Below are 18640 nucleotides of genomic sequence, written 5' to 3' on the forward strand. Positions count from 1 at the left end.
CCAACACGCTCCATTCAATGCCTCCTGTGGTCTTCCGTCAAAAGTATATCAGAAGGATTTTGATGAATCTTGATGCTAAGAAAGCTCCAGGTCCGGATGGTATTTCTCCACTTGTTCTCAAAACCTGTTCTCCTGAACTTACTCCTATTCTTTCCCGTGTTTTTTCACTTTCTTATTCCAAAGATGTTTTTCCTTCTGCTTGGAAATTTGCTCATATCCAGCCAGTTCCTAAAAAGGGTGACAAATCCCTCCCATCCAATTATCGTCCCATTGCAATTACTTCTACTCTTTCTAAAGTAATGGAGAAATCAATTAACCTGCAACTCTTAAACTACCTAGAAACCTTCCGTCTGATCAACGATCGCCAGTATGGATTCCGTCAGTGTCAATCCACTGGTGATATTCTAGCTTATGTTACCCATTTATGGACTAATTCAATGGAAAGGTTCGGTGAAACACAAGTAGTTGCTCTTGACATCTCAAAGGCTTTTGATCGTGTTTGGCATAAAGGTCTTCTAAACAAGCTTCCATCTTATGGTTTGCCAACTGCTTTTAGTAATTGGTTATCCAGTTTTCTCTCTGATCGCTCACTGAGGGTGATGGTTGATGGCTCTCTATCTTCTAACTTCTCCACTAATGCCAGTGTCCCACAAAGGTTCGGTTCTTTCCCCCACTCTTTTCCTCTTGTATATCAATGACCTTCTTCCATTGACTGGAAATCCTATCCATAGGTTTGCCGATGATAGCACATTGCATTCAAATTTCCATTTTGAGAAACCTTGTCCTGCTCAATCTGCTTCAACTTCTCAAAAATCTGCTACCAATTCCTTAAATGCCGATCTTCTTTCAACCCTTCTAAAACTCAGTCTTGTCTTATATCTCGCAAAAAGGATTCTTCTGCTCCTATGCTTATCTTTAGTGACACTCCGATTTCTAGGCAAAATGATATATCTCTTTTGGGGATTACCCTGACTTCTAATCTCTCTTGGCACAAGCACATTACAAATATTGCTTTCTCTGCATCTAAAAAACTTGGTTTTCTCTTTCACTCTCGGCATTACTTTTCTTCCAAACAGCTGCTCACTCTGTATAAATCGCAAATCCGCCCTGCCATGGAATATTGTTCCCACACCTGGGGTGGTGCCCCCAAAACCTCTCTCTCAGGCTTCTTGATTCCATTCAGAAGAGGGCAGTTTGGTTGATTAATGATTCATCTCTAACAGAGTCTCTCCACTCGCTTTCTCATAGACACACTGTTTCTGCTGCATGCCTCTTCTACAGATACTTCCATTGGCACTGTTCTTCTGAATTGGCTTCTATAGTTCCCGCTCTCTCTTTCAAAACAGTCCGAACATGTGCTGCCACCAGCCAACATCCGTTTATTGTCCAACTTCAAACCCACAGAACCAACTTTTCATCTTCCTCATTTATTCATTCAACTGCCGTTTTCTGGAACAACCTTCCTTCATACATATTTCCTGAAAATTACAATCTACAGAAGTTCAAGTCTAATGTCAACAAATATCTTCTTTCGTCTTCTCAACCTCCAACCGAAGCACGGTACTAAGTACTATAGGTTCTAATACCTCTCGTGTTTGGCGTTCACATAAAAAAAAAATAATAATAAAAAATAACGTGGCCTCGGCAACGGTACTCCCCCCAACTCCCTCCATTCACTATCTGGCAAAGTAGAGGTAGCAAGATTATACATTAGCTGATCCGGAAGCCTCCTAAAGAGTTACCAATAGGTTCAGTCTGGTGTACTAACTAGCAGCCGGCCTGCGAACACTGTTTTAGAGCTGTACCTTCGAAATATAATGAAGATTGGATCTCGCCATAATGTTCATCATAACCTCAAAAGTTCTCAGTCATACTGCATGATGGAAGAGGGGATGGGTTGACCGGAACTTAGCTCTGGAGACTAAACATGGGTTCCACCACTTCAAGCCTCCAATAAGCAAAGTGGTGGTATTGCACCGGTTGGAGTCATCTACCATCTAGTATTGCCTGGTAACACAGAGGGGTGGCATTCCTCCATGTGGTATGGGCACCACACCTCGACCCCTGCTTACGTTGGTTCACACCTGGGTGGTCACCCACAACGTGCTTGTGCATGGAGGTTATATTGAGGATTACTAACAGTCCCACCATCATAAAGGTGCAAGCAGAGGATTTGGCTGTCACAGATCATCCAGACTTCACCAAAATTGTGTCCACTTGACTTGAATATCACCTGAATATCAGTTCCCTCAGCGTTTTATGGATGGGTGCTATTGGATGGGGATTTCAGAGGCAGGGTGAATACATTTACATTTTTTTTTTTACATTGTTTATTTACATATATACAAATATACAAACACTTTCTATTTACAGTCATCTGATTCTGTGTAAGAAACTCCTTTAATTGAATTATAAAGCTTCACTTACAAACAATGAAAAGCAATAAAACACATTTGTGCACCAATGGAAAAAAACATGTATGTGTGCAAGTGTTCTGTGTAGCAGCGGCACCTCAAGAACACAACTCAACTCCTCCAGCAATCACCGTATTGTATAAATATATCTGTAGTTTGACCAAATGTATATCACATATGATTTGTATACCACCATCACCAGGCATCCACAAAATGGTGCCTGTCCTCATCATGAGGAAGTGAGCCCTAATTATCTGAATTGCCCAAAAAGGGGCAGATCCCACACCCATCGAAGGCAGTGCTACATCGATGGGTGCTAGTAGATTGCTCTGGTTGCCCAAACTAGAAGGGGAAAAAGAAAAAAAAAAGTAAATTTATAATTCACTAAATAGTAATAGTAATAGAGGCATGTGGTGCAAGAAAGCTACATGAGCTTATGTAGCATCAGCCAAAAAAAAAAAAATTCACCAACCATTTCCTCTAAATGTTGTCCAGTTCCTCCTTGAATTTATTTAAGCTATCAACTTCCACAATGACAGATGGAAGTTTGTCCCAGCAATTAACAACCCACTGGCTAAAGTCAAATTTCCACACATCTATTCTACAACTATCTTTCCTAAATTTGAATTTATGCCCCCTTAGGTTCCTAATCTGAGGGATTGGAAGAATCCCATCAGAATTCAGCGTGTGCAACCCATTCAAGGCCTTATACACCTCAATCAGATCACCTCGCAGGTGTCTAGTCTCCAGCTGCTGCAATTTGCAGAACTTAAGCCTCTCTTGGTAAGAGGATTCTTTCATTCCCCTCACCAATCTTGTTGGCCTTCTCTGTACACGCTCAAGCAAATCTACATCCTTCCTAAAATGAGGCCACCAGACCTGTGTGCAGTACTCAAGTCGTGGCCTGACCATTGCCTTATAGAAAGGGATAATCACCTCCTTTTCCCTGCTAGCAAAATTCCTGTGTATCATTGACAAAACCCCATGACCTGCTCTTGCAGCCCGTCCGCATTGCTCAGAAAACTTCATATCTGGCTGCACAATTACTCCCAGGTCTTTTTCATTTTCTACCACCCTAAGTGTAGTACCACACAGTTGGTACGTTCCTCGTGTCTTCATGAATAGCAAAACTTCCAAGATAGCCCTGAAAGGCAAGCAGGATGCAAGAAGAAAACAGTCATTTACAATGATGTGTCATTAGAACTTGCTGTGCACATCATCAGTAACTGTATTCTTCTGTTGAAAATGTTTGAAATTGGAGATAGTAATAATCCAATTTCAAATTGGAATTTGAAATTGGAGATAGTTTTAAAAATCTTACATTGTTAGTTAAGAATTTCAGAACTTTTTCCAATAGGAAAGTTTTCAAGTCACAATAATAAGGGCAATGGAAGACAATATGTATCCAGTGCTCCTGCTATTGACAGAAGCATTTGTTGGTAGTTTCTAAACCCAGTTGAACAAGTTCTGATTTGATGGAACCATGCCTAGTGATTAGAAAGGATGTGTAGATATTGAGGAGAGAATTAAGGCAAAATTTGTTGATCAGAAGCAAACAGCACCTTATCAATGTATATGAGAAACATATGATTCTACCCTTTTGATTCTACCCTTGAATGACATGTTCCATTGGTCTTGCCAGATGTTGACAAGTTCCGACCAGATATGACATTTTTCCTGCTTTATATCATTTAAAGAGTTTGGAATAATACCAGCAGAAGCTATTGCCACTGCATGCATAAGATGATAACAAAACGATCTGAATATAACATTAAGATCTAATTGCTAAGTCCCAGCTATCATTTGTAGGGCATCTGCAGAAACTGTTCTGCAGGCACATAGCACACAAAGCAGCATTGAGTGCTGAAGAGAGTAGTTTAAGTTGAAATTTTACAGTTTAGCATGCTTAAACCACATAAGAGATCCATAAGTGACAACTGAAAGAAACACACCTTTGTAATAGAGCATGAGCATCTTATTACCAAGCAGATTTCTCAAGCAGATTTTGTGATTCTCACTATAGCCATTATAAATTTCTTAACCTTCTCCAAAAGATGTTTGATTGTTGCAGGATGAAGGTGAATACAGTAGAATTATGGAAAAATTTAAAGCAAAAATCACAGAAGCCACGAAAACATAATATACCATTAAGAAAATATAGCATATATAGCATAGGAAAGGTACAGAGCAAGGAGAAGTACTGAAGTTTACAACAAGTTGATCTGTATTTGTACAGACAAACTTGGCCTCTCTAATCTTATGTGGGTTAGGGAGGTCAAGGCAGAATATGAAAAAGAACTCACTAAGAGAGCAAATAATGGGGCCAAGGATTTTTCTTATACGACAATATAAAGAAGAAGAAAACGAATTGGATCAGACCCTTGTGTACTGCATTTGGGGAAATTATTAGATAACCCAGGTGATGTTACAGATGAATTGAATAAGTATTTTGCATTGAGCTTTACTGATGAAACACCTTTCGTGCTGAGGAGATGCTGTGCGAATGAAGCTGAATAATATGAAATTAGTTTTGAAATTATTAGAAAAATTTTTGTGCATAAAAGCAAGTAAGGTTCCTGGAGTTGACAGTATATATACCCAGTAATTTTGAGGGAAATGGCCAGAGAGTGTGTTGAGCCATTGAACTTGGAAGAGATTCCTTTGGACTGGAGAAGGGCCAATGTATCACCAATATATAACAGTGGTTCTAGGAGTGAAGTTGGTTACAACAGACTAGAGTCTGACTTCAGTGGTAGGGAAATATCTTAAAGGAAAATCAATATTAAGACTACAGTCCAGGGATATTTAGATAGAAATGGCATTCTGAAAGCATTCTCTTAACAAAACATAACATAGTTTTGTTAAGAGAAAACCATGCTTATCTAACTTAGTAGGCTATTTTGACACAATTACTCTTTAACTCAATCCTTCATGAAATGTTACTGTATAAGCTGCAACATGTTGAGATTACTGGAAATATTCTATGATAGCATGTAGGGTGTCTTCAGAGTAGAGAGCAGAGGGTTGTGATTAATCGATATTATTCAGATTGGTTTAATATCAGATATGGGGGATTCCCCAAGGATTAGTTCTTGGACTATTGTTTCTGATTTTTATATACAATATTGACAAAGGGATAAAGGGCATGATGTGAAAATTTGCTGAAGATGTAAAGATTGAGAGAGTCATTAATCATAATCAGTGCCAAACAGTGCTCTTACAGGATGACTTGAGCAGGCTTCAAGAATGATCAGAAAAGTGGCAACTATGTTTTAATGCAGCAAAATTCAAGATCTTATACTTGAGGAATAGCAACCCAAAAGTAACTTATACACTTGGTGGGGGTTTAATTAAAAACAACACAGGAAGAAAGGTATCTAGGAGTTACGATACAGAGAGATACAAAGTTTTCTTAGTCCAGGAAAGTCCATGGTGTCCTATCGATAGTTTATTGAACAATATCCTGTAGAGCAGGGGTGGCCAACTTAATTTGTGATGCGATCTACTTTTTTTCTTCAAAATGTGCCGCAACCTACCATCTCAAGAATTTCATTGCACATGGTTAAAAAAGATAATCAACACATATTGAAAAATGCTATTTATAAATTTAACAATTAAATACAATTCAAAATTCTTATTTTAAATTTATACGTATTTAAATTTTTAATTTATGTGATGTTTGTGTCATCTTCCAAGCTTTCAAAATCGGTATATAATGTGAGGAATATAAGGCCAACCGTAAAGAATCTTCTGTATGCAAGTCCGTAAAAGTAGAGCAATTTTTCGTCTTTGTTTCAAATACAAAAAGGCCAATTCACATAGATATGTGGAACCAAAACAGTAATTTAAAAGTTCACTGCATATTTTTTTTTTTATATATATATTTGGGTACTTTTCTTGGCAAACGTATTTCCAAAAGTCTTTTTCTGATGAGCTGGCTTTTAGGAAGATATCGTTTCGCAATGTAATAATTTCATTTTCAAGTAATATTTTCTCCATGTGAAAAATCTCAGTGATTTTTTCTGCAATTTGTTTCATAGCTAAGTCAACATTAAATGGATAAGAAATATATTGAACGATGTCTTCAATTGTTTTAAAATCACCGAATCTGGTTTTAAAATCATCCACAACTTTCTCTATTTCAGAAACATATTTCTCACTATTACATTCAAAAACAGGATGTTTTTGCAAATGACCTTGCATATTTGCAAAATGATCGAATTGTTTTTCTTTTAGATCCTTAGCCATTGCCAAAAATTGATAATTATATGCATAAATACTATTAATCGTGTCACCCACATTTTTATTTTTTCCTCGTAAATCCAAATTCAGATTACTTAATTTACTGGTAAAATCTGCCAAAAAAAAGCCAGATTACACAACCATTCCTTATCTTGCAACTGCTGATAATCATCTCCCCTTTGATCAACAATTTTTTTAATTTCATTCAACAAATTTCGAAATCTCTGTAGAAACTTACTCCAACTCAGCCACTTCACCATCTGTGTGTAATATCAGATCTGGTTCATTTCATCGAGTTGCATTTTGAAAATACTCCTTTGAAGAGATTGTTCTCTGATGGAAATCACGATTCTGAAAGCTATGTCCATAACACTTTTAGTATTTAATCTTTTGGTGGATGATATAGTGGTAACTAAAAATATCTGGGAATTCATCATCCTTTTGGCACAATGCGATGAATCCGTTAAGATGCCCCGTCATTGTTTAAGCTCCATCTGTCGTTATTGATACGAGTTTAAATAGTGGTCATTTAATTTTTTTCAATAAAATTTTTGAATGCGTTAAATATATCAAGACCTCTATTCTTTCTTTTACCGAAATCCATACGAATAAAAACGAGCAATTGAGCTGTATCACTGATGTCTGTAGTTTCATCCAGTTGTAAAGAAAAGGACAAGCCATTAATAATATCAGCACGCAATTGTTCGCTCGCATTTTTAGTCATTTTTTCAATGCTTCGCATCACAGTATTTCGAGATAATTGCAGATCTCGAAGAGCACTTTTAATTTCATTTTTGTTCTTAAAATTTTCAAAAAGAGAATCTGTTATTTCTAAAATTGCGTCTTTGATGAATTGACCATCAGAAAATGGTTTGAATTTTTTTAAAGAAGATGACTCACTTTAAATGATGCTACAGTTACTGCTTTAGATTGTAAATTAGGGTCACAAAGAAATTTTTTTGTGCGAATAATCTGGATTTAAGTTCTTTTAATTTATTTTTTCTAAGATCACTATTAGGCAGAAAATCTGATTGGCATTTACCATGGAGTGCGTTCGAGTGCCTTTCTAAATTTCCTTTTTTGGATGTAGCCATGGAAGAATTACAAATCAAACAACATTTTTCTTTTATCATTACAAAAAAGTATTCTAGTTCCCACTCTTGATGAAAATGATACATTTTACTCTTTTTCGCAGTATTCATTTTAAATCAAATTAATGTATAAGTACTGTCCAGTTATTAATATTAAGTAATCTAAATAAGAATTCTGCATGTACACTATGCTCTCCACAACAAACTGCGTGAATTTTCCCTAGACAAGCCTAGCGGCTGCATGGCGACAAGAGTAGTCACGTGGTTCAACAGGTTTGTAATAATCGTATGCAGTGGGGCGCTTAATAATAATCTATTATTATTATTATTATTATTAGCCATATGGTGCAAGGAAGCCTGAGGCTTCTGCTGCAACAGGCAAAAAAGAAAAACCTTCTGAATTACCCTGAGAGAGAAAACAAGAGTCAAAAGTAGATGGGAATCACCAAGAAAGAGAAGAATGATGATATCCAGCTCAGGATCCTGGGGAGCTTTTTTCTGTATATATTTAAAATTTGTCGTGATCAACCGAAATTAAAGCTGCGATCGACTTGTTGGCCACCCCTGCTGTAGAGATATGAAGGTTATAATACCACTGTATAAGGCAATTGTAAGACTGCATTTGGAATACAGGAACTCCCCGACTTTACGTAAGTTTTTGCTGGCTGGTGCAAACTTAAAAAGTCGTGGAACCGTATTTTGCATCCCGTTGGAATAAATGGAGGTATCATGAAAATATCGTAATGTGAACCCAATAACACTTTTTTTTTTTTTTGTAATTCGTTCCAAGTCCTTGGAAGTTGAAAATTTCACTAAGCTATGAATATTACTAAGCTATTTATCTCTCTAAAAGGTCATATAATGGAAATTGCACTACCTTTTCATTGTTAGCATATGTTCCCCTTATAAGAATCAATTTTGAATGCCTTTGTGATATTTTTTAAAGCATGTTTCTGGAGATCACGACCATAAAACAATCAAAACAATTTGCACTTTCTGGTTTATTGGGATTTTCTGTTAGTGCATCTAATTATAAATGGGTAGTAAACTCGATCTTATTGCATTTGCGATAATACTGATAACTGCAATTGTGTGGGTTTTTACGCTATTATGGTGAAATGTGTTCCCCCTTCACTGAAATCTTCAATCATATAAAAAACAAATTTTCAGAAACTTCTCTTCATTCCTATTTACGTATTGCAATGATGAAGAGAAAACGGCCAACGAAAAGTGTAAGTGTTGTTAGTGCCAGGAAATGAAACAAAATTGATTTAGAAATGAAGATGAAAATGATTAAGAATTACGAAGCAGGACAAAATTTGTCATCTATTGCAAGGGAATTAGGTCTCACTGCTTCAACAGTGAATACTGTTTTAAAGGACAGTGCCCGTATAAAAGAACATGTCAAAGGATCAACACACTTAAGATCAACAGTGATCACAAAACAGCGTTCAGGTGCTATATTGAAGATGGAACAACTGTTAATAATATGGATGGAAAATCAGATTCAGAAGCCAGTGCCCCAAGAAAAGCAACAAGTATTTATAAAGATATTAAGGATAAGTACGGCGAACTCCAAGCCAAGTTCGTGGCAAGCAACGGGTGGTTTAATAGGTTCAAGCATTGTTGCTGGTTTCCACAACATTGAAGTATGTGGTGAATTCGCCAGTGCCGATTCTGCAGCTGCAGAAAAATTTTGTAATGTGTTGAAAACAATTATTGATGAAGGTGGCTATTCAGCACAGCAAATTTTTAATGTTGACGAGACTGCTCTTTATTGGAAAAAATGCCAGATCGAACATACATTGCCAAAGAGGAAAATACAATGCTAGGTTTCAAGGTGTCAAAAGATAGGGCCATGCTCTTGCTTAGGGCTAATGGATAAGGAGATTACAGATTAAAACCACTGCCTGTACATCATTCTGGAAATCCTCGTGCATTTATGGACATCGATAAACCTACCCGTGCATTTCTGATAGAACCACAGAGCATAACAGTATCTCTCTTTGAGGTTTGGTTTAAATGCTGCTTCATTCGTGAAGTGGAAAAATATTGTAAAGACAACAACATTCCTTTCAAGATTTTGCTTCTGTTAGATAATGCTCCTGGACATCATACACATCTAGATGATTTCAATTCGAACGTGAGAGTCATATTTCTACCGCCAAACACGACTTCACTAATCCAACCTATGGATCAGGGTGTTATTTTGAATTTAAAAAGCATACTATTTACGTACAACATTTGCTCAGGCATTGTCTGCAGTAGACGATGGGAAAAATTTTACGTTAAGAGACCTTTGGAAATCTTACGGTATTTACCACCCCATCTTAAACATATTAATAAGGCCTGGGCAGAAATTACTAAAAGTTGTTTAAATAGCGCATGGAAGAAAATATGCCCACAGCACATAAAAGGCTTCGAAGGATTTGAAAAAGACGAATCATATCAAGAGGTTACAGATAAGATTGTATAGGTTGCAGAGCTACTTCAGTTGGAGGTTGATGCCAAAGATGTGGAGGAGTTAATAGAGAAAGAAGAGAAGGAATTGTCAAACAAAGAACTTATTGACTTGCAGGCAGCGATATTGAAAGAAGAAAATGCTGATGAAGCTCTAGATGAACCAAATGAGGAGCCGAGACGCTTCATCACCAGAGAGTTGGCAGTGGCATTTCATGAAATTGTGATATTGTGCAATGGTGAGGTTTCAGAAGATGGATCCTGATGGCAAATGATTCTTAAAAGTTAACAGAGGGGATGAATGATATGCTTGCTTGCTACAAAGAAATCTACAATGAAAAGAAAAAAGCCACCGTCCAGTCATCCATTAATATGTTCTTTCGTAAGGTTGAGCAGCCGAAGCCTTCTAAATCTCCACAGCCCTCAACCTCCACAATGGTGTACTTATCAGCTGAAGACTTCGATTCTGGCAACAATGCTCGAGGGTAAAACTTACTGGCATTATGCCTGTCTCCTCTCTTTTTTTGTAATTTTATAATTTTGAAATTTTTTTTAAATTGCACTTTTGTAATTTTTCCTGCGCATGAAATAAAAAATTGAATAAATACAATACATAATTCTGTTTTACTTGTTGTTGAATGTTTCTTTTTTGATTCAATCAATTCAGCGAGCACAGTTGCGAGTGCTGCACAAGCATGGGGGAAATTCCGACTTACGTAACGTTCTGCGGAACACAACCCTTAACTAAGTCGGGGAGTTCCTGTATTGTGTCCAGTTATGAAGACTTCATCTGAAAAAAGACATTGAGCTTCTTGAAAGGGTCCAAAGATGGTTATCTCGCATGATGAGATCAGTAAAAGGGTAACCATACGAGGAAAGACTTCAATTGCATGGGCTACTTAGCTTGGCATTCAGGCACTTTAGAGGGGACATGATTAAGGTTTATAAGGCTCTGAGAGAGATTAGTAAAATGAAAGTGGGTGGAATTTCCACCGTCCTAAGGAATTCCAGACCTAGGAGCCATAAATTCAAATTACAGGCAAAGAGGGGTCAGACTAGATTGTTGGAAGTTGCCTCCACAGGTATCCTCATATAGGTAAATATCCTCCTGGATAGGAAAGGAAATTTAAATAGTAGAAAATTTAAAATCGAGAAAGGAGTTCGACAAGGAGACACAATATCTCCGAAGCTGTTTACTGCTGCCCTTGAGGAAGCTTTCAGAAGATTAGACCGGTCGCAGAAAGGAGTCAATGTGAACGGAGAGTACTAAACCATTTACGATTTGCAGATGACATTGTGGTCATAAGCCACAATCCCAAAGAATTAGAGGAAAATCTTAATCAGTTATGCACAGTTAGTAAGGATTTTGGACTAAAGATGAATATGGCTAAAACAAAAGTAATGATGATAAAGTATGCCACAGAAACTGACATAATAGTAGTAGTAGTAGTAGTAGTGGCATGTGATGCAAGAAAGCAAGTGTATGAGCTTATGCAGCATCAGCCAAAAAAAAAAAAAAAAATCACACCATTGCCTCCAAATGCCTGTCCGGTTCCTCCTTAAATTTATTCAACCTATCAACTTCCACAACGACAGATGGAAGTTTGTTCCAGCAATTAACTACCCTCTGGCTAAAGGCAAATTTCCGCACATCTATTCTACATCTGTCTTTTCTTAATTTGAATTTATGCCCTCTTAGGTTCGTAATCTGAACAAGTGGAAGGATCCCATCAGAATTCAGCATGCTCAACCCATTCAAGGCCTTATATACCTCAATCAGATCACCGCGCAGGTGCCTAGTCTCCAGCCACTGCAATTTGCAGAACTTAAGCCTCTCTTGACTTAAGAGGATCCCTTCATTCCCCTCAACAATCTTGTTGCCCTTCTCTGTACACATCCTTCCTAAAATGAGGCCACCAGACCTGTACGCAGTACTCAAGGCGTGGCCTGACCATTGCCTTATACAGAGGGATAATCACCTCCTTTTCCCTTCTAGCATAATTCCTATATATCATTGACAAAACCCCATGACCTGCCCTGGCAGCCTGTCTTCATCTCTCAGAAAACTTCATATCTGACTGCACAATTACTCCCAGGTCTTTTTCATTTTCTACCACCTTAAGTGTAGTACCACACAATTGGTACATTTCCCTGGGGTTACTTCTACCTATATACAGTACTTGGCATTTGTCAAGGTTAAACTACCTTGTTTGCCACTTCTTAGCCCATCTGCCCAAATTATCTAGATACTGTTGCAGTAGCACACTGCCATTACTTCATTAACAACCTGCCCACTTTTGTATCATCTGCAAACTTGGACATTAAGTCTGATATACCTTCATCAATATCATTGATAAATATACAAAACAACAGTGGACCTAACACTGAATCCTGTGGGACTCCACTAATAACATTAGTCCACGAAAAGCAGCACCCATTGATTACCACCCTCTGTCTTCTCCCACTTAACCATCCTTTTATCCATTGTAGCAACTTATCCTTAATACCATTCTGCTCCAATTTGTACAATAGTCTTCCATGCGCAACAGTCTCAAAAGCTTTCCTGAAATCCAAATATATGATATCAAAATTATTTTTTGCATCCAATTCCTTTGTAACCACATCATAATATCCTATCAAATTTGTAAGACAAGACTTTTCCTTAACAAACCCATGCTGTGTCTGAATTATTGCTGCAGTCTTGTCTAGATGATCCTGCAATGCATCTTTAACCAGTGACTCCATTATTTTACCTGGAACAGAAGTTAAACTAACTGGTCTGTAAGTAATCACTGATCGTGTCACCCTTCGATCCCCCTTTGTGAATTGGGGATACATTTGCACATCTCCAGTCCATGGGAACCTCCCCTGAGTCCAAGGACGCTCTCATAATTATGGCTAAGGATTTGCTTAGTTGCTTTGCCGCCTCCTTTAATATAACTGGCTAGATCCCATCCACCCCAGGTGCTTTTCTTATGTTTAACTTCAACAATTTCTCCTCCACTTTGCTTTCAGTTATTCCAAAATCATTAAGTATCCTGCTACAATTTGATAACCTTCTGCCATTTTCAAACCTTAATAATTCCTCATGTGTGAATGTAGATGCAAAATACTCATTCAGTTTGTTTGCTATCTGAGCAGGATCATCAACAGTCGAACCATCGATGTCAAGTGGACCAATCAGATTCATCCCCTTCCTTTTAGTTTATATAAGTAAAGAAATCCTTGCTGTTTTTCTTAGCATCTTTCGCCAAGGATTTCTCGTAATCTGCCTTCGCCTGCCTAACATCCTTTGTCACCTGATTACAGACTAGCTTATATCTGCCATAGGCTTCTGATTGAAGGAGCAGTAATTGAATTGAAAGGTGGAGTCATATATTCATCTGGGACAAGTTATTAGCTGTAATAATGATAAATGAATGGAAGTCAAGAGAAGAATAAATTTTGGATGGATAGCATTCAGGAAATATAGTCACATATTGAAGAACAATATCCCAGTTTGTCTGAAATGTAAAATAATGAACCAATGTATACTCCCCACCATGACTTATGGATGTAAAACTTGGGCACTCACCAAAAGAATGGAAGAGAAGCTGAGAACTACAGAGCAAAGAATGGAACAAATTATATTGGGAATCAGACTGTTAGATAAGAACAGAAACATACAGATTAGGCAGCAAACTCAAGTAAAGGACATTCTTATGAAAACTAAAGAACTAAAATGGTCTTGGGCAGGACACATAACTCGAAGACATGATGACAGATGGACTAAGAAAATAACAGAATGGTACCCAAGGGGAGCTAGAAGAAAACCTGGAAGACAACGGCGGAGATGGAATGATGAAATTCATGAGTTTGTGGGTAGTAAATGGATGGCCATTGCACAAAACAGAAGGAACTGGAAAGTTGCTGAAGAGGCCTTCATCCTGCAGTGGATTGAAAATGGCTGATGATGATGATGATGATGATGATGAGGAGGAGGAAGAAAACACAATTTGTTTTGTATTTTCTTATATAGTTATTCTTTCTCTCTCTCTCTCTCTCTTTTTTGCTGGTGGAACAAAATCATGTGGCTTCCTTGCACTGTATGGCTAATACTAAACCATATTTCATTTTTTTTTTCTCACATTCCTTGTTAAAATTGATTTATTTAAGAAATACCAATTTCACTATCAATTCATAGATAATCATCAGTCATAAGTGATTAATGTTTAAACATCAGTCACTTATAATCAGAGGATGAGTAATTGAATCCATGAGTTTTGAAGTTGGAGAGCAGCCAGAGTGAGGGCATCTTTGGCAGCAAAGTCTTCAAATTACACATAGCATCTTCTCTGAAAGCTGTTTTTATCATTTCATGAGTTGCTTTTGCACTTTTTCCCTAATTTGAAAAAAAAATTAATGCAAATTTTCTTTCCCAATAAATTAATCTATTTTATAAGGCAACAAGACACTTAACTTCTGTCCAATGCACTCAAATTCAGACTGCCTGCTTGTCAAACGATAACATTTCTGTATTTAGGTGAGTCACTGAACATATGTCAACAAGTCACTCCCCAGTCTTTTTAATTTCACCTCATAATCTACATCTTAACCTACTACACAGTCAGACCCAAATGTCACGCACACTTCATACACTATACCTTTCAAGTAACTCCAAAAATATGAATATGGGGTTCTTGGCAGTCTCAAAATTTTGGATATTTCTCCTGGAAAATGACATGCTGCACTGATTGTAAGAAAAACAGTACTGCTAAGTAACGACAGTTATCTGACAATCAATGACACCATTGTTACAGTTTGCCAAAATCAAATTATATGAAGCTGTCAGTGATGAATTAACATTTACAACTCAGGTTGCATGAATTCTGAATCACCCTGTTGCTTTATATAAAAAGACACAACTAAACTGCATGGGGGAGAGAAGCACATTAATTCTAAAATTAGGATTAGAATTATTGTTTTTAAATAACAAAAGCCATAATATATGATATGACCATTAAAATAATAGAAACATTGATTTTTGTTAACATGAAAGTTGTTCTCATACTTATATCATTTTTATTTTCTTATATTAAAAATTTATCACATAATGTTGTGAATTTTAATTTTTATTTGTACTTTTTGTGTTTAAAATCTATTTATTTATATTAAATTTTTTAAAATTCCTGTAGAGTATGCCGTTTGAAAAAAGATGGAAAGGGTGAACAAAATGCAAAAGAAATAAGTGATGTAGGTATTTTCCGAATCTTTGTGTGTGCGCGTGTGAGCTCACATTGTTTAATTGGCTGGTGCTTTTTTTATGTCATTTGCAGCTAAATGATCTTTTCATCGTTGATGGCTTTTCATTTTGAAGAAATGCTTAGAAATAGTAGTGATCAAACTTTTTGCCTTGGCATTACAATTTTTTTTTTTTTTTTTTTTAATATTTCCAAATGAAGTTCAGTAAAAAAGTTATTATATAAGTAACACTGCTTTATTCATGGAAACTTTTTTTTTGGATTACTACCAAATCAAAAAATATACAAAATAAATAAAAATAATAGCAGTGGTTCAAGAATAGATTTCAGAAGGAATTGGCTACAGAAATCCTTTCTTAACCACTTTTATTTTATTTTATTTATATATTTTTTGAGGTGGAAACAATTTTAAGGTGAAAGTGTGGTCACAGTAACCTATGTTAAATTATTAACTTGGAGGTTTAGTGTACTGAACATTACTGAATTTGTAACTGTAAGAATAGTGCACAGGACTTTTTTTCTTGTATAATGATATAAAGGAATTTTGCCAGTACTATTTACACTACAGTATTTCCAATTCACATTTTTCCAAACCAGCCAGAATAGCCACCAGAAACTTTTGGTACAATTATTGATAGCAGTTCTAGATGGATAGATGTGGAGAGCATCTCAAGTTGCTTCAGTAACCTCACATTTGGTGAGTATGGGCTTGGCACACCATTGTAATGGTGTGCCAAGCCCATACTATTACAATGGTGTGCCAAGCCCACCATTGTAATGTATTCAGTAGTAAGAAAAGGAAGGAAGGACATGTTGCGTGAAGTAATGAAAGGTTTGGATATGGCATACACATGGCAAGAATATAGCCAGCTATTTTACATTACCTGGCCTTGGCAAAGTCCCCCACATACACACTACTAGTATTTCTCCAGTCACCATCTAGCAGAGTAGAGGCAGCGAGATTATATACTTGCTGATCTCGAAGCCTCCTAGAGAGTTACCAATAGTTTCGGTTCAGTGTACTATCTAGTGGCTGCCTGCAAATCATACTGCATGATGGAAGATATGGGGGGGGGGTCCACCAATACAAGCCTTCAATAAACAAAGTGGTGGTATTACACCAGTTGATGAGAGTCATCTACCACCTAGTATTGCCTGGTAAAACAGTCTTTTCTGGTGTGGGCACTGCACCTCAACCCCTGTTTTAGTTCACACCTGAGTGGACACTTCCAATATACTAGGTGCTATATTACAGGACTAGCACATGGGAGATATATCCAGGGTTATTAACGTTCCCACCATCGTGAAGGTGCAAGCACAAGATTTGACGGGCGCCTCCATAGCCAGGTGGGAAGGAGCAGCAGTGCGTAGCACACGCTTCTTGATTAGACCGGGGTTCGAGCCCATCACCACCAAATACGGAGGATGCGGAAAGGTCTGGGAATGACCACCGCATATCCTGGAGCAATATGGCCTTAGTTGCTAATGCTCCTAAAATCCAAACAACAAACAAACAAACAAGATTTGACAGTCACAGAACATTGGACTTTGCCGAAATTTGGCCACTTGATTTGCATGTCACCTGAATATCAATTCCATTAGTGCTTTTGACTCCCAGGTTTCAAGCCCAGCTTGACATACCTGGGAGAATGTCAGTGACAGCTTCAATGACTAAGGTATCTAATTTTTGTTTATATCTCAATTGTGATGTGTCAAGTCATATCACTACGTACTGCGTTTCCAGCTCTTACACTCAGGTTGCATACCTACCCACTGTTTAACAAGGGGACAACAATATACTTCTTCAATTGACTTCAGATCTTGTCCTTAGTTTTGCTGATGATAACACATTTCATTCCACTTTCCAGTTTGAGAAGCTTTGCCCTGCACAAACAACTTCAACTTCTCAAATATCCCCTACCAGTTCCTTAAATGCTGATCTCTATGTCTGTGGGGAAAAGATAATTTAGTTAACTTTAATCCTTCTAAACGTCGGTCCTCTCTTATATCTCGAAAAAGGATTCTTCTTCTCCTATGCTTTTCTTCAATGACACTCAAATTTCTAGAGAGGATCGCATATCTCTATTTGGGATTATCCTGACTTTTAATCTCTCTTGGCATCAGCATATCACAAATATTGCTTCTTCTGCATCTAAAAACACTGGGTTTTGTCTTCCAAACAGCTACTCACTCCATACAAATCTCAAATCAGATCTGCCGTGGAATATTGTTCCCGCATCTGGGGTTGTGCCTCTAAAACTTCTCTGGGGCTTCTAGACTCCATTGAAGATGGCTGTTAGATTTAAAATTGCTGAAAAACTCTGAAATATTCTAACAAAGTCTCTCCACTCTCTGTCTCATAGATGTTCTGTTTCTGTTGTATGGCTTTTCTGTAGATACTGCCATGGACACCGTTCTTCTGAATTAGCTTTATAATTGCTGCTCTCTCTCAAACCAGTCCAAACATGTGCTGTGGCCCCGGGTGCCAAGCGTATTTCGAGGCCAAGCGATATTTGTGAGATTATAAAGTGCTCTTCAAAGGCGATTAAAGTTATTTTTAAGTTTATACATTTATCAAAAGCCTTATTTTTTTAAAATCGTTCTACACTTGAAAAGCCACAAGTTAGAACAGAGAAAGGAAAACCACCTTTCTTTTTATTCATTTTTTTGGTCACTAATCAACTAACACTTTAACCGCTTGGCCTCCTAGCGGCACTGCTCCTGCCTCCCCGTGGCGGGGCCGGAAATCTTGGCAAGTAAGTCCACTTGCCAAGGGCTAAAAGGAGCAATCATGGATAACACAGACCATCAGGATATTGAGAACGATAATCCAAAGAGACAAAAGACTGATCGGATGGAGCAACCTTGCCCGTCGTTCTTAATCATCCACTCCCTTACTAGTCAGCCCATGAATAAATTGTCTCCGTTTGTCATACAAAAAACATCTGGAGGGTATTGCAGGATCTCCCAAGACGGTGAAGAGACTGCAATCAGGAGACTTACTAGTAGAAACCACCAACCACAGACATTCCGAGAAGCTGTTACAACTTACAAGCTTTGCTGGCATTCCAGTTAAAATATCTCCACACACAACCCTAAATTCATCTAAGGGTGTCATATCAAGTTGGGACCTATTAAACCTCACCGAGGAAGAAATAACCCAAGAACTGCAGGGTCAACATGTAATTGAAGC

General features: G+C 37.5%; 1 protein-coding gene across 5 annotated transcripts in view; it reads left to right on the forward strand.

Moving 5' to 3' along the window:
- The window catches only part of LOC150077345 (C2 domain-containing protein 5), a 992151-nt gene that overhangs the window by 559849 nt on the left and 413662 nt on the right, over window positions 1–18640 (forward strand). For all 5 annotated transcript variants that reach the window (XM_090386765.1, XM_090386767.1, XM_090386764.1 and 2 more), the window contains exon 17: window positions 15382–15439. In XM_090386765.1, the coding sequence (XP_090242891.1) occupies window positions 15382–15439 (58 nt within the window). The remainder of the gene's footprint in view (window positions 1–15381; window positions 15440–18640) is intronic.

This window comes from Mastigoproctus giganteus, chromosome 12 (genome assembly GCF_048544385.1).
Source record: "Mastigoproctus giganteus isolate SK-2022 chromosome 12, ASM4854438v1, whole genome shotgun sequence".
Taxonomy (NCBI): Eukaryota; Metazoa; Arthropoda; class Arachnida; order Uropygi; family Thelyphonidae; genus Mastigoproctus; species Mastigoproctus giganteus.